Consider the following 14,737-nt stretch of genomic DNA (forward strand, 5'->3'; position numbering starts at 1 on the left):
TTTTAATTCTGCACCGCGACGGCGGCGGCGTTTTTTTTTTTTTTTTTTTTTTTTTTACTTCAGGGGCTTTTGGGCTAGGTACGGATTAGGTAGGAAGGTAGGGTTAGGGCTGGGTGGTGATGCGGGTAGGGTATGGTGGGTTGGGGTGGGGTGAGGAAGGAGGAGAGGGGAGAGGAGGAGAGGAGGAGAGGAGGAGAGGAGGAGAGGAGGAGAGGAGGAGAGGAGAGAGGAGCGGGAAGGGGAAGGGGGGGGGGCCTGAGAGAGAGATCGAGATTTGTTGCTGAAGATGATGATGGGAGGAGGGGAGGGGAGAGGAGGTACTTGTATTGTATACATGTGCGTTGTGTGATGGTACCAGGTGGTGGTGGTGGTGGTGGTGGTGTAGGCATGCGCTGTAAGTAAGCGGAGTCGAATCGAATGCACTGAACACTGGGTGACGAGTCGACCCGGTCAGCTGCTGCAATTGAAGGGACGCGAGGTACAAAACACATGTACCTGCAGCCAGCCCGCCCGCCTGCAGTCGCGTTCGCATGCTTTGCGAAAGGCAGATGAAGAAAGTGGGGTTCGCGTTCGCATCTCAGATCATGCTGACCGCAACTTTACCCTGTCCTCTCCTATCCTCTCCTCTCCTCTGCAGACTCAATCCACTGTCGGCCGTTTTGAGTCTTCTGTGTCTAGTAGATGCGTACCATCGGTCAACGCAACGCAACGCAACGCAGCGCCGACAGACAGCCCAATCGTATGTGCGTACGGCATGCACGCACGCATTGCATTGTCTCTTTGGGAACGGCGAGACAAAAGCGCGGCGTGACGTGTGTGATGTGACCTACCAGTGAAGTGCCCTCTGTACGCTCCTCCCTACACACCAGTAGCACTGTGCTTTCGCATCACCATCGACCAGACCAGACCAGACCAGACCAGCGCAAAGCAAAGCAAAGCAAAGCAGCGTAAGATGGCGTCGCGGGGTAGGCAGGCGTGCAGGCAGGTAGGTAGCCAGCCAGCCAGCCAGCGCGCGCACTTCGCATCACCACGCCATTCCTGCCGCGCTGTAAATAGAGTCGAGACGGGTGCGCGCAAAAAGGGAGAGTTTGATGGTGGTGCTAGTGATGAGATCTAGATCCCACCTCGTGATTTGCGATTTGCGATCGAGCGCAACCAAACAAACCACTTCAGCGCGCTGCTGGCAGCGGGAAGACTCAAGGACGGACGGATTGACTGACTGATGTACAGGGCCATCCAGTCGATGCGTGCGCCCAGCAGATGCGCCGAGGTGGTAGAGGATGGTGAAGGAGGTGTAAGAGGGCCAAAGGAGTAGAGGGGAGGACGGGCGCGTCAGATGGTGAGTCTCAGCTGGGCTGGCCGTCGGCGGGCAGCGCAGCGCAGCGCAGCGAGCGTCATCGGCGTTGGTCGGCATTTGCACTGTAGGCGTTTGGCGGATGCGCGAAAGGGACAAAAAGATGGTGGGCGGCGGGCGGCGGGCGGATGGAAGGGCGCGGCTCTTGGGAAGTACAGCGGTCGAAGTACCTACCTGCGGGCGGCGAGGCTAGATTGTATAGGCTTATCCCGCCCGCTCGATTGCGACGGCCGTGGACGGGTTGCCGGTATCGCTGGGCTGAGGCGCGTCAGTGTTTGGTTGGGGAGGCACGGAGGGTAAACACGACCGGGAGGTTTTTTCGAGGAGGGGTGGGAGCCGCTGTGCTGCTGCCGATGCTGGTGCATTGGCTTTGTCGAGTCGACCACAGGTCGCACTGACGGCTTGACTCGAGGGCGGCAGATGTCGTGTTGGAGCTGCAGGTGGGACGGGAAGAGAAAAGGGGATGGATGGATGGACAGATGGATGGATGGGAGACTGTCTAGATGCGGAATGACTCGTTCACCGGCAGACTTCTTGTGATACTCGATCTTGATATCGACGCGCTGGAGAAAAAAAAAAAAAAAAAAACCTGCATGTGTGATTTTGATTTGAACTAGGATGCCGAGGTTGATGATGATCCTCATCAAGATGATCAACGACTAAGAGATATTATTACCAGCAGTGACGGGAGTGGGTGGGTCATGAGTCTGGGGGAATACTACGTTGTAGTTGGGAATTACACTCAATGACGTAAAGAGAAGCTTTTGTTGTGCAACATGACCACAGCTCAAACACCCCTGGCTTCGTACGCAATAATCCGTAAAGTAAACAAGACGCTCAACCCGCAGACCAACAAACAAACAGAACCCAAACGAGGCAGGAGACAATACCCAATAACCCTTTTTATTTTTAAAACACGGCCGGACCCGTAGGTCGTCTTGAGAAACAACTGTGGAAAACATAGGTAATAGTCTCGTTACTTCTGGACCGCCATTACAACAGAATGGTCGACGAGGCGAGAGGGGAGGGTGGTGGGTACGTCATAGGCTGGAGACAGGGCTTGCGGCGTTCGAGGCGTTCAAAGCGACAGCCTGTTGTCGTGCGACGGAGCCATGGCTTTGTTGTGGCGGGCACATGGTCGTTGGCGCGAATCGGGATCGAAGGTGAAATCGAGGAGAGAAGTCGAGATGGTGGTTTGAAAGTAGAAATGTGTCATAGGCGGCAACAGCAGAGAGCAGTTCAGTAGCAGGCAGGTTGACCAGTTGTGAAGGTGATGTTTTTCATGCTACTTATATTGTCGAAGACTTTGCTGTGCTGAAGAGCCTTTGGAATATTTCATCCACGCAGGGCAGGCGTCTACGATGGTCGAGAGCGAGCCACGACGGTTGCTTCCGCTATTCTCTATTTGACGCTTCCTGTGGCCATGTTAGAAAGGAAGGTGAATGTTTGGAGGATCGACTTACTCGGAGTAGGTGGAGCTACGAGGAGAGGGAGTTGAGCAGCAAGGACACGGGCGCTGAAGATACTGACTGTAGAAGCAAGGCATGGTGGGTAACGAGTAGGGAGGAAGAGTCGAGTTGAGTGAGATGGAGAAGGAAGAGCAAAGGTGGGTAAGAAATAGTGGCGGACCCAACAGCGGCCAGACCGGGTGTGGCGCGGGAGAGAGAGGACCTGGACGAATGGGTGGTGGCTGTGGCTGAGGAGCGAGCAAAAGGGGTCTGCGGACTGCCGGCGGGGCAGTGGGAGCTAAATAGGGAATAATACGAGGCCGGGACTGGATCAGGAGACAGCAGCAGGTGGCTCGCGATGGGAGGCGATCTACAGGCAGAGCATGACGGTTGCTGGTGCGCTGGTGTCGGGTGCTTGTATCGTGTGAGGGACACGGTTTAGCTTCCGGCCGCTATAAACGCGATTGGGCCCAGAGCAATGAGGACATGAGTTAGCCGCGGGTTGCGTCACAGCATAGCAGATACAGCAGACACACACATGCATGTACTTACATACAAGAGAGTGAGGGGTAAAGGAAATTGTGTTCAGGCCCGAGATGAGCGATTATCTGGCTGGGAGGCAGTGCTCTGGCTCTGGCTCTGCCTCTGCCTCTGGCTCTGCAGCGCCATCACCAGAGGCACGCCTCGTCCATCATCATAACAACTTCCTCGTCCGGTACCTTAGTGCTGACATGTGTGGGGAAAATGCCTCAGCGAAAGCGATCATGAACAGCCGACAGTCACACTGCATGCGATGCGACTCTCCCTCATCCAGCGCAACCCACGGCAACGACCCGCCCGCACGCCAAATCCTCGTCCATGACGAATTGTCGATGCGAGACGATGGTTCGCCAGAATGTCGACAGCCAGATTTGGCCTTGAGGCTATTCGCTACAAGGTCACGGCGTAATCAAAATCCAATGTCCCCCAGACTTTTCTTCAACCCCGGCGACGATCATCCGCCCAACACCCACCACAGCCAGACTACATCTCTCGGATGCTCGTGGAAGGCCTGGGCTGTCGCCATGGGCCCGAGCATGGATGGCCGCGCCGCTGCCCATTTGAATGTCAGCTCTCAGTGCGAGCGTGTCATGGTGATGATGTTTGTTGATGTGCCTTGGCAGGTCAGCCTTTATTGCTCGCCTTCTCCATTTCCTTGGTTGAGAAGCAGACGAGATGGATGAATACAGTACTGCAGTTGAGTGCAGGTCATGAGGCATTTGACCCTGGTCTCGCGAGTCGTTGGCCGGCAGACGCTTGCTCGCCACCGCAATCCTTGGCCTCTTTCGGCATCGTCGACTGCGTGGTTTTCGACGCCTGCACTGCACTGCCCGCCTCTGCTTTGATCCCACCTCCCAACGCTTCTCGTGGCCTTCTGACAGCGGCTCTGACCCTGAAACTGCTTGCTTGCGGCGTGCTCCTTCATCTAAAACACAAAGCCAGCGTCATTTTCCCCATCCCATTACGTCGATTGTGCGTGCAGCCCGCTTCAGCCCGGGGGTTTCCTTCTTAGTGTGGGGTGCGTACTACTACCTGTGTCCTCACCGCTAAACCATCGTGATGTCTCTCTATTTAATCACCTCGTCGAACCCCCACTCCAAGTGACATCTGCTCTAATCCGTCGTCATCTTTTCGTGCCTTTGATTTGACTGTCGCTTTCTTGCTTGCATCTTTCACGGGTCTTTTACCCCACGGCGTCTCGATATCTTGATTCTCCACCGCCTGCCTCCTCTTGATCCCACCTCTCCGTTAAATGCCTACTACTTCCATTACTCTTTCCTCGCCACCTCCACCAGCGCCGGCACAAGCTCGACATCCAATCCTTCTTAGTGGTCCACGTCCGACCAGTAGCGTCTCCCTCCTCTCACCTGTCCATTTCTATACTCACCTCGCACAGCAACCCTTACCTCGACTCAAACCATCACGAGCAACTACCGCAACCGCTACGCCCTCTACCTTGCAGCTCAGTTCAACATTAGCGCCGCTGCCGCCTTTGTCGAACTTGACGAGCAGTTTCGAGTCAAAGATCCATCCCACGTCTCCGAAGCAGACGTTCGAGATGTTCGAGCTCCTGGCAGCTTTTAGCGCCTTTGTGGTTGCCCTCGTCATTATGGATTTGCACTGCGGCATTGCAGAGACAAAACGAAGTCTGCGAATGGTCAAGCAAGCTGGCTGGGCTCAGTATGGAGGCATATAGCCCTTGACTTGTCATCTTCACCACGGCGTGTGGACGATGTACTGTATGATTCGCGGACGGAGCTTCTTGACGATTTTCCTTTTGGCTTGCCGGTGGCGTTTGGGTGGTCATTTTACTTCGGGCTTTATCAGCCTTTGTGGGACACTTGCATCCATCTTGTATCCGGATACGTCCTATCATAACTTGGCAACATCTGGTGCAGCCCTGTGCCTCTGCTCTCAGTGTATCCCACTATCTGTAGCAGGTCTTGGCACCTCCCCCGATGTGCGCCTCCCACAGGGATGGCACTCCTTGCCAAAGGTCCGGGGTGTAAGCGCGGGATGAAGCATTCCAGTCGCGACAAGCATCTGGAAAGAGAAAGCTTTAGCCTCATGACGCTGCGTCGACATTTCTCCGCTCGCTGTAACAAAGACTTGAGAACGCCGTGCTCATGACTTGGACCATGTCGAAACAGACTCATTGGAAGTAATCACGCTTGGACAACCATTCTCTCTGCTCTTTCTCAGGCTCCGCGCGGATCGCCTTTTGACTTTTTCCCACCCACAAGAAAATGACACCAACAGAGTCAAAAAGATAACTTCATCAACAACTGCTGCCATGACCAAAATAGAAACAAGTACGAGCAAGAATCATTGCAAGTCGTCGCAATCTCCCCCCGAAAGAGAAAAGGCCGAGATTTGACGTGCGCATCGATTGATAGCGACTTTAGGGAGAAGCAAACCATGCTGTGGGAGAATGCCATGATTTTGATGAGGCAGCTCAGCGTCTCGGCGTTTCTGTTCCACGACTTGACCGAAGCGCGTCACCCACGAAACAGGTAATTTTTCTACCACAGGACGACGTACCCTGTGGTGTCGGTGGAGGTGGCTTGTGAATTGGACTTTGGCACTGTAGAGGCAAGCAGAGATCAGTCGAGGGACATCGCGGGCATGGTGTTGCTAAAGGGTGCCGCCTAAGCGAGGCCGCACACGCCGCCCGGGAAGCCGATTGTTGAAACCATCACGAACTTCGCGCCATCAATCCATCCGCCTCATCCACAACTCCAGGTACGCCAGCGCCCCTATAACCACCCGTCCGTTTGCGCGCTCCTCGTCAATTGCTCGCCGCCGTCCGGCCGTCCCGTTTGCTCGCTTGCTGACGTCGCTTTTGTGCTGCTCTAGCCCTCTCGACCCTCCACTCTAACCCAAACCGCAATCATGGATCAGGCGAAGCTCGCGCGGATGCAGGCCTCTGTGCGCATTGGTATGTCAAATCCCACTTCTTTGCAGTCAAAAATCGGCCTTCGAGCGCTGGTTTCACGCAATGAGAGCCCCGCTAATACGATGACGTGAACAGGGTAAGAAGCTCCTACGAACTCTCACTCCCACCCTCCCCACAGACCGCCAAAATACCAAATTTCCGACACTTTTCATCTCGGCTACTCGACAAGATGGGATAGCTAATGTTTGTTGTACAGAGGCAAGGGTACTCCGCGCAGGAAGGTCAAGAAGGTCCACAAGAGCGCCGGCTCCGACGACAAGAAGCTCCAGGGCGCCCTGAAGAAGCTGAACGTCCAGCCCATCCAGGCGATTGAGGAGGTCAACATGTTCAAGAGCGACGGCAACGTCATTCACTTTGCGGCTCCCAAGGGTGAGTGACAAGGGCGGTGGATCCACGGATGCATCGGACACGCAGACCCTGGACACATAGCTCACACCATGCAGTCCACGCCTCGGTCAACGCCAACACCTTTGCCATCTACGGCAACGGCGAGGACAAGGAGCTCACAGAGCTCGTCCCGGGCATCCTCAACCAGCTGGGCCCCGACTCGCTGGCATCGCTCCGCAAGCTCGCCGAGAGCTACCAGAACCTGCAAAAGGAGAAGGGCGAGGGTGACGAGAAGAAGGATGACGACGAGGACGACATTCCCGATCTCGTCGAGGGCCAGAACTTTGAGGGCAAGGCCGAGGTCGAGTAGGCGAGTCGTTTCGTGCTAGGGTTGGCGGAATAGTCCATAGCAGCGGATGTACGAATGGGTATCATCATCTGCTCTACGTACGAGATTGCTTCCTCGGACTTGCTTGGAAAAGTTGAGGCGATGGGAAAAGCACCACGAATTCAAATCCTCGTTCCAGTCATGTACATCAAACTTGAGGATGAAGCCGCGTCCGCAAGACACGCCGTCTCTTTGCTTGGGACGCCATGAATTCAATGAATCGGTACAGACCACGTGGTTTCGGACCAGTCGAACCCTTCTGAAGTCGTGACTGAGTTAATCCTTGCCAGACCTCAAGATTGCAGGCGAGGTGGTGAGGTCAGAACGGCCATGATTTGCGGCGCGATCTAATCAATCTTATCTGCATCCCTGCCCAATCAAGTGCACGACGCGAACCAAACGCGTCCGCGCTACCTCTCCTCCACACCCTCTCCGCTTTGCCCACATCTGGGGCTTTTTTCTACCATGGCTCGCCGCCGATCCAGCTCTGAGGTTGAAGATGACGAGGTGGAAGACTCGTACGTCTCCCAAGCGAGCAAAAGGGCCAAAAGGCCGCGCTACACAAACGGCGATGCGTCCGAGGTAATTCTTCTGTCTCGCCTTCGCTCTTAAGATGTGCTAATGTCCACCGCAGTCGTCGGGTGGCCCAGTGCTTCCAAACAGCTTCCGGGCCCAGCCTGGAGAGGCGGACGAGGACGAAGACGAGGATGAACCTCCACACCAGCCAGGTTCCGTAGTCCGTATCAAGATGACCAACTTTGTGACATACACGTCGAGCGAATTCAAGTGTGGCTCGTCGCTCAACATGGTCATTGGTCCAAACGGCAACGGCAAGAGTACACTGGTCTGCGCCATTTGTCTGGGGCTCGGATGGAGCCCGCAGCACCTGGGACGAGCCAAAAGCGTTGGCGAGTTCGTCAAGAACGGAACGACTGAGGCAGCGATTGAGATTGAGCTCGCGGGAGGCCCCCAGACAGGAGGAAGAAATCCAATAATCAAACGCATTCTAAAAAAAGAGGACAACAAGTCTCTTTTCTTCCTGGACGGCCAGCCTACTCCCCACAAACGAATCACGGAGCTCTGCAAATCCTTCTCCATCCAAATCGACAACCTCTGCCAGTTCCTTCCCCAAGATCGAGTTGTCGAATTTGCCGCACTGAGCCCTGTCCAACTGCTCGAGCAAACGCAGCGTGCCGCTGCTCCCGAGCACATGACTCGCCGGCATGAGCAGCTCAAGGAGATGCGCAAGACTCAAAAGGCCGACCAGGACGCCCGCAACAGAGAAGCTGAATCCCTGGCAGGCCTGGAGAATAGACAAAATGCGCAAAGGGCCGACGTCGATCGCATGCGAGAGCAGCAGCAGCTCAAGGACAAGCTTGAAGCATACAAACGGATCCGTCCTTGTGTCAATTACCGCGTGACCAGTGAAAGGATGCGGGAAGCCAAAGACAGGGCCCGGGCATCCAAAGCTGAGCTTGATCAGCTCAAGAACGAAGTCGAACCTACTCTGCGCGAGATGGAGGCGAAAAGCGCCTATCTCGAAAGAGTCAAGGCTGCGACGAGGCGGCAAAGGCAGCAAGTGGCTCGATTGGATCAACATGCAAACGAGCTAGTGGAAAGACAAATCAAGAAATATGCGGCTCAGATTGAAGACAAGGAAAGGCAGATTGAGGCCGAGAAGGACAAGGAAAAGGAAAAGATGCAGGAGATTCGCAGAATTGAAGCCAACATTAAGAGTATCGAAAGGCAAATGGAGGAACGGCCCGAGCCATTTGATGCGGCACATTTCAGCGAAAGGATTCGCGACAAAACCCGTCGCATGCGCGAAATCGAGACAAGAATCACCGAAATTGACGACGGCGTGAGGGAGTTGAAGAACAGACAGGGACAGTTGACCGAAGACAATCGCAGAGCAGAGCAAGAAATTGAGAATCTCAATTCCCAGGCTGGACGACAAACACAGAGGCTCCAGAGATTTTCAAGAGATACGGCCACAGCGTGGCAATGGATCCAGCAAAACCAGGACCAATTCAACAGCGAGGTCTACGGCCCGCCGCTCGTTACATGCTCAGTCAAGGACCCAGCCTTTACCGATGCCGTCGAGTCGCTGTTTCAAAAAGGCGACTTTGGGGCTTTTACTTGCACCGACAAACAAGACTTTCGACGTTTGAGCGAGAAAATGGCGGAAATGAGACTCAGAGATGTCCACATCAGGGAGGCCGTCAAACCCTTATCTGCCTGGAAGGCGCCTCTGAGTCAGGAAGCTCTCACTGACCTTGGGTTTTCGGGATGGGTTCTCGACTGCATGACTGGACCAGATGCCGTTCTGTCCATGCTGTGCGATTCTGTCCGCTTGCATCAGACACCGGTCGCCCGCGGATCCCACAGTGAGGAGCAGTTCAACAGAGTGATCCAGTCTGGCATCGCTCGGTGGGTTGCAGGCCGCGTCACTTACCAAGTGTCTCGACGTAAAGAATATGGTGATGCTGCAACTTCGACCGTGACTCGCCCAGTCAATCCCGCAAGGGTTTGGACCGACCAACCGGTCGACACTGGAGCGGACCAAGAATCCCGGAACAAGATTCGCGAGATTCAGCGCGAGCTCGAGGAGATTGACAACCAACTGCAGGAGTTGAGAGAGGAGCGCCTTTCCAACAAGAGGAATCATAGCGAGCTAGAAGAACAAAAGGTTTGTGCATTGGTGCTTCGTCCACGGCTTGTTCTAACGTATTGCAGAAAGGAATCGAACATGAAAAGGGCGAGCGGCAGAAGCTGCACGCCAACTTCGCTGCGCTCCCTACAAAACTCGGTAGGTTACTCGCCACCAAACAGGTCTATTAAAGCTGACAGTATCCAGAGGGTCAGAAGACAAAGTTGGCTGGTATCGAGGAGCAGCTCGCCTATTCGAGTTCACGGTTGCTTGAGCTTAACATTGAAATCGACCAATTCGCTCTTAAGAAGGGTCAGGCCTCGATTGACTACGCCGTAAGATTACCATCTGGTGATGTGACTATCGCTTACCCTGCCAGCAATCCGTCGCCAATCTTCTCGCCGGCCAAGAGTCGTTGTACGACTGTCAAATCAGAGAAGCCGAGGCCATTTCCGACTGTGAAGTGATCCAAGCCAGGAATAAAGAGGTCAACGCGTTGGTCGAGGAGCGGCAGCGAGAATTCCAAGTCCGCGACGCCGAGTGGCGACGCCTCAAGACCGAGGCGGCCGGCTACCGCGAACAAGTCAACCAACTGGTACAGACGCGGAGCGAGGAGGAAGTAGCGCTCGTCGCCGACGTCGAGCAAACCATCGGCCTGGAAGAGCTAGAAGCCGAAATCGAGTCGTTCGGCACGCGGCTGACGCTGCTGCACGGCGGCGACCCCAACGCGATTCGCGAGTACGAGCGGCGGGCGCGCACCATTGAGGACAAGCAGGCGCGGCTGCGCGACATGGACGCGGCGCTCGAGCAGCTGCAGCAGCAGATTGACGCGGTCAAGGCGACGTGGGAGCCTGAGCTGGACGCGCTCGTCGAGCAAATCAGCGCCGCCTTTTCGTACAATTTCGAGCAGATTGGCTGTGCGGGCCAGGTCAGCGTGTACAAGGCGGAGGACTTTGACCAGTGGGCCATTCAGATCCAGGTCAAGTTTCGGTATGTCAATCAACAGCCTCCTAAACAGCACAACCAAGCTAACCCTTCTCTCCCCAATCAGCGAACACGAATCCCTCTCAATCCTAACATCGCACCGCCAATCCGGCGGCGAGCGCGCCGTAAGCACAATATTCTACCTCATGGCTCTGCAATCGCTCGCGCGCTCCCCCTTCCGCGTCGTCGACGAAATCAACCAGGGCATGGACCCGCGCAACGAGCGCATGGTGCACGAGCGCATGGTCCAGATCGCCTGCCGCGAACATACCAGCCAGTATTTCCTCATCACGCCCAAACTGCTGCCGGGCCTCAATTATCATCGCTGGATGCGTGTCCATAGTATTGTCGTTGGCGAGTTCATTCCAGATGACTTTCGCCGTCTGGATTTGGAGGCGTTGGCCGAGAGGGCCTTGGTTGTCAAGGGGAAGGCGTAGGCGTGAGGGAGGAGAGCGGGAGGGCTGGGGTGGGGTGGTTGAGGTCGTGAGTGATGGGAATGCGAATGCGAGTGGGTACGGCGTTTGGCTGGCTGGCTGGCTGGCTGGCTGGCTGGCTCTGTGGCGCAGGTTGTTTTTCTCGTTCGTGGTCTTTGGGGCACGCATGGGACCGACGGACGGACGGTCTCTATCTGGGGGTTTACGTTTCGAAAGGAAGGGAGTGAGTGGGGTACTTACTCCAGTCCTACCCACTACCACCACTACTACTTCTTACTACTCACTACCCAAGATCCTCTCTTGAAATGGCAATTCGATTGAGTACATTGCATTACATTACATCAATGCATGCATGTGTCAGCAGCCTTTTCACACATCCAGGTAGGTAGGTAGGCAGGTCGGTGTGTGGTATCTCGTCTCGTGTGTCGGGCGGGAGCTTGGAGGAATCGATCTTCGATGAAAGACGGGAATAGGAAGGATTCAATCACCGCACGTTGACTTGACTTGATTTGACTACTTGACTTGACGTGCTAGAGGTACCTGCTTGCTTGATTGCTTGATTGCTTGCTTGGATTGGGATTGATTGATTGACTGCCTGATTGATTGATTGATTGATTGGCCCTCCCGCCGTCGCCGTCAGCTAGAGGGCGGCGGGAGAAGGGGGTGGGGCAAGGTATCTTGACAAGTGTCTACGCGACAAACAGCAAGACGACGGCAAACATCTGTGCTCTGGATTCTATGTGTGTATGTGTGTGTATGTAAGTGTATGTGTGTGTATGTGTGTATGTGGGTATTCATGTGTGTTTGTATAGGGAGGAAAAGCGAGCGAGCAAGCGAATGTGCGAATGTGCGAAGATACGAAAGGGGGTATGGTTTAAACATATATGACAGGAAGAAACGCGAAACACTTTATCAATTCAATTCAGTCCCACCCATGCACCATTCATGCACTCCAGCATCCAGGCATCCAAATAAATGCCGACCAACTACCTACATGACAACACACCTCCTCCCCCTCTCCCTCTTCCTCCCACTCCCACCTCCATCTCCATCATCATCCCCCCTCGCCCACCCCTCCACAACCTCCTCCTCCCCCTCATCACCGTCACCCCCCGCAAGCGGTGCGGTCGCGCTGCGAAACCGCATGCCGCCCGTGCTTCGCACACTGCGAATCGTCGACATGCGCTGCACGTCGGTCTGGCCCTGGCCGCGAGCGAGCCCGCCGATGCGCCGCAGACTGCCTCGAATGCCGCCAGCGCGCCGGCGCGCAGACGGGCCGGTGCCGAAATCGTCGACGCTCTGCGCGGCGCGCGGGTTGGTTGCGAGAGCAGCGTGGTGAATGGGGGGCGTGGTGGGGACGGATTCGGAGCGGTTGAAGTTAGGAGAGAGGACTACTGCGGCTGAGCTGGGTGAGATGCTTGGGGACGGAGGAGGATGAGGTCTTGGCGCGCTGGATGATGAGATTGTCGCGTGTTCTGGGACAGTGGTCGGATGTTGAGAGGGCGATTCGGTGGGATACTGGGGTGATGGCGGGGGGCGGAAGGGAGCCTGGCTTGGGCTGGTGTGGTGACGGGAGCCCGTGCCCGGACGACGGCTCTGCAAAACCGGAAGCGAGTAGCGGTGCGATTCTGGTTGGGCTATCCGGGGGGCTCGCGATGTTGGATTGGCCGAGCGTGGAGCGGCGTTGGCCAGCTGTTGCGTGGAATGCCCACGGTCGAGAGGCGCCGAGTTGGGAACATTGGAGGACGGCGAAGAGTAGCCACTGTTGGGTATCTGGAGGCGCGGGAGAGTCGAGTTTTGCGCAAGTGGAGGAGAGGGAAGCGTCGGCAAGGGGGCTCCTGCAGGATGAGATAGGCTGATGCTTATGGCGCCTGGTCCAGGAGGATCCGCGCGCGGTGTGTATGGTGGAGGGGGTGGAATCCAGTTGTCAGCGTCGGACTCGTGAGGCATCTCTCGAAGACCATCTGCTCTGCGATATTCCAATGGCCGATCTGGCAAGGCTCGTAGGTGTCTTCGGTTGGCAGGTGAAGCTGCTGCCACTGTGGCAGCGCGAGTTAGAGAGGCTTGGGATCTTGGTTGTCCTTGCACGTAGGGCTCTTCCAAGGCAGTGTTAACATAATCATCGCCATCCTGGCGGGAAGAGGCAGGCGCTCGACTTGAAGCTTGCGGCGAAGTTGTGGTTGAGGACCGTGGCAGATTGTGGCTGGCCACAGCCCTCGCAGCCTCTCCCCTTTTCTGGGCTACCGTCCGCGTCCTGACCAACTCGACTTCTCTTTCAAAATCAATTTCATTCTCGGGCAATTTTTCACCCGGAAGAGTTTGATCAAGGTCGACAGTCACCCTTCCGGCCTTGGCTGGAATGTAGTTCTCCATGGTTTTGCGCAAATCAAAGTCCATCATGATAAGGATACCCTTGGTTTTGGCCGCGTCTCCCGGCATGATCGGGATGTCCGGGGCCGTGTTGCAGACCACGTTTCCTACAGCCAAGAGACGTTCAGATGTGCGGTCGTCAATTTCATCGTTCGTGATCCAGCGAAGTCCAGAAATGTCCTGTGCGCAAGTGTCTTCCTCCCTCGGCATGCTCACATAGGAACATGGCGCAAGCGGCGAGTGGTCTCCTGAATGCTCCTTCAGCTCGTTGTAGACGGCAGAGTTGGACTCGAAAGTATCTGGTAGTCTGTACACCCAGAAAGAATTGGAATCCTGGTTTTTGACGGCGACAGCCACATGATTAAGAGATGGCGAGACTGTGGGAAGGGCATCCTCCAGAGATTCGGCATGGACGTACAGGCCGGCCTCGGGTGGGTTCTCCTTGGTTTCGATAAATTGCATTCCTCCGAGATCATATATGCCCCAGGTGTCTTCTTCAGCGTCAAAAGCAAACAACTCATTGACATGGCCGGTCAGGGGATCCGGCAGAATCAAAGCATGCTTTGCAGTGTGAGCCTTTTCGGGAAAGAGTATCTGCCTTGTCCACGCTACGTGACACTCTTGCGGGATGAGATCACCGTCCTCTGTCAGGGGGCCGTCAAATGCGCCATGGACCGAAAAGACTGTCGTGGGTCGTGGGATGCGAGCAGAAGCTGTGGCAATCAAAGTTCGTCCATCATCCGAAAACATCAAATGGTCCATGGGGTCGCAATTCACTGAGCGCCGGTCGTTTTCCGAGGCCTTTTCAGCAAGCGAAACGAGTTCGATTCCAAACGAGTATCCAGTTGCCAGGACCATGCCATCCGGGGATAATGCGATTGTACTCGCATCTACTGTGAGTATGACGCTCTTGACCTTTTCCAAGCCAGGCGCACCATCCACCTGCAAGCGATACAAGTCGACCTTGAATGGGTTGGACAGAACCGCGAGCAGACTGGCATCGTCCAAGATCTCAAGCGCGACGGGTTTGCGCCGGACCTCGAGCGTGCGGATACACGTCCTTGGCAGCTTGTTTGCCTCGATTATCCATATATTCTTGGTTCCAAAGACTGCCACCATGCGTCCTTTGCGAGATATCGAAAAGCCAAACGGCTGCGGCAAGGCCGAACAAGTGGCAGTGTCGGATTCCAAATCGAATATGGTCGTTGTCGGCGGGGAATGCTGCCGCTGGCGGGCACGCAGCGCAGCAGCATCTTTGATGTCCTGGGCCATGTTCGAGGAGCCAT

At 55.5% G+C, this 14,737-nt stretch overlaps 5 protein-coding genes across 5 annotated transcripts; 4 read left to right on the plus strand and 1 right to left on the minus strand.

Annotated features, from left to right (window-relative positions):
* Positions 1–529: 529 nt before the first annotated feature.
* On the plus strand, positions 530–994 carry IWZ02DRAFT_438291 (uncharacterized protein; the record flags this gene model as incomplete). Its single annotated transcript, XM_066766718.1, has 1 exon — positions 530–994. A coding segment is annotated over one exon (307 nt), but the record flags the coding sequence as incomplete, so codon positions are not given.
* Positions 995–3,398: 2,404 nt separating this feature from the next.
* IWZ02DRAFT_428860 (uncharacterized protein) lies at positions 3,399–4,025 on the plus strand (the record flags this gene model as incomplete). The annotated part of the gene is made up of 1 exon (XM_066765945.1): positions 3,399–4,025. The coding sequence occupies one exon, from the start codon at positions 3,399–3,401 to the stop codon at positions 4,023–4,025; it is 627 nt and encodes a 208-aa protein (XP_066626749.1).
* A 1,943-nt stretch (positions 4,026–5,968) lies between these two features.
* IWZ02DRAFT_438295 (putative nascent polypeptide-associated complex subunit) lies at positions 5,969–7,333 on the plus strand. Its single transcript, XM_066766719.1, has 4 exons — positions 5,969–6,084; positions 6,199–6,280; positions 6,494–6,667; positions 6,742–7,333. The coding sequence occupies exons 2-4, from the start codon at positions 6,235–6,237 to the stop codon at positions 6,993–6,995; spliced, it is 474 nt and encodes a 157-aa protein (XP_066626750.1). The 5' UTR covers positions 5,969–6,084; positions 6,199–6,234; the 3' UTR covers positions 6,996–7,333.
* Positions 7,334–7,447: 114 nt separating this feature from the next.
* IWZ02DRAFT_438299 (uncharacterized protein) lies at positions 7,448–11,119 on the plus strand. The gene is made up of 6 exons (XM_066766720.1): positions 7,448–7,595; positions 7,648–9,702; positions 9,750–9,822; positions 9,871–9,998; positions 10,043–10,653; positions 10,715–11,119. Exons 1-6 carry the CDS (start codon positions 7,479–7,481, stop codon positions 11,082–11,084), a joined length of 3,354 nt encoding a protein of 1,117 aa, XP_066626751.1. The 5' UTR covers positions 7,448–7,478; the 3' UTR covers positions 11,085–11,119.
* Positions 11,120–12,899: 1,780 nt separating this feature from the next.
* IWZ02DRAFT_369927 (uncharacterized protein) lies at positions 12,900–14,723 on the minus strand (the record flags this gene model as incomplete). Its single annotated transcript, XM_066764468.1, has 1 exon — positions 12,900–14,723. A coding segment is annotated over one exon (1,824 nt), but the record flags the coding sequence as incomplete, so codon positions are not given.
* Between the last annotated feature and the right edge of the window lie 14 nt (positions 14,724–14,737).

The sequence above is a fragment of the Phyllosticta citriasiana genome (genome assembly GCF_038021145.1).
Source record: "Phyllosticta citriasiana strain CBS 120426 chromosome Unknown IWZ02scaffold_1, whole genome shotgun sequence".
NCBI lineage: Eukaryota > Fungi > Ascomycota > Dothideomycetes > Botryosphaeriales > Phyllostictaceae > Phyllosticta > Phyllosticta citriasiana.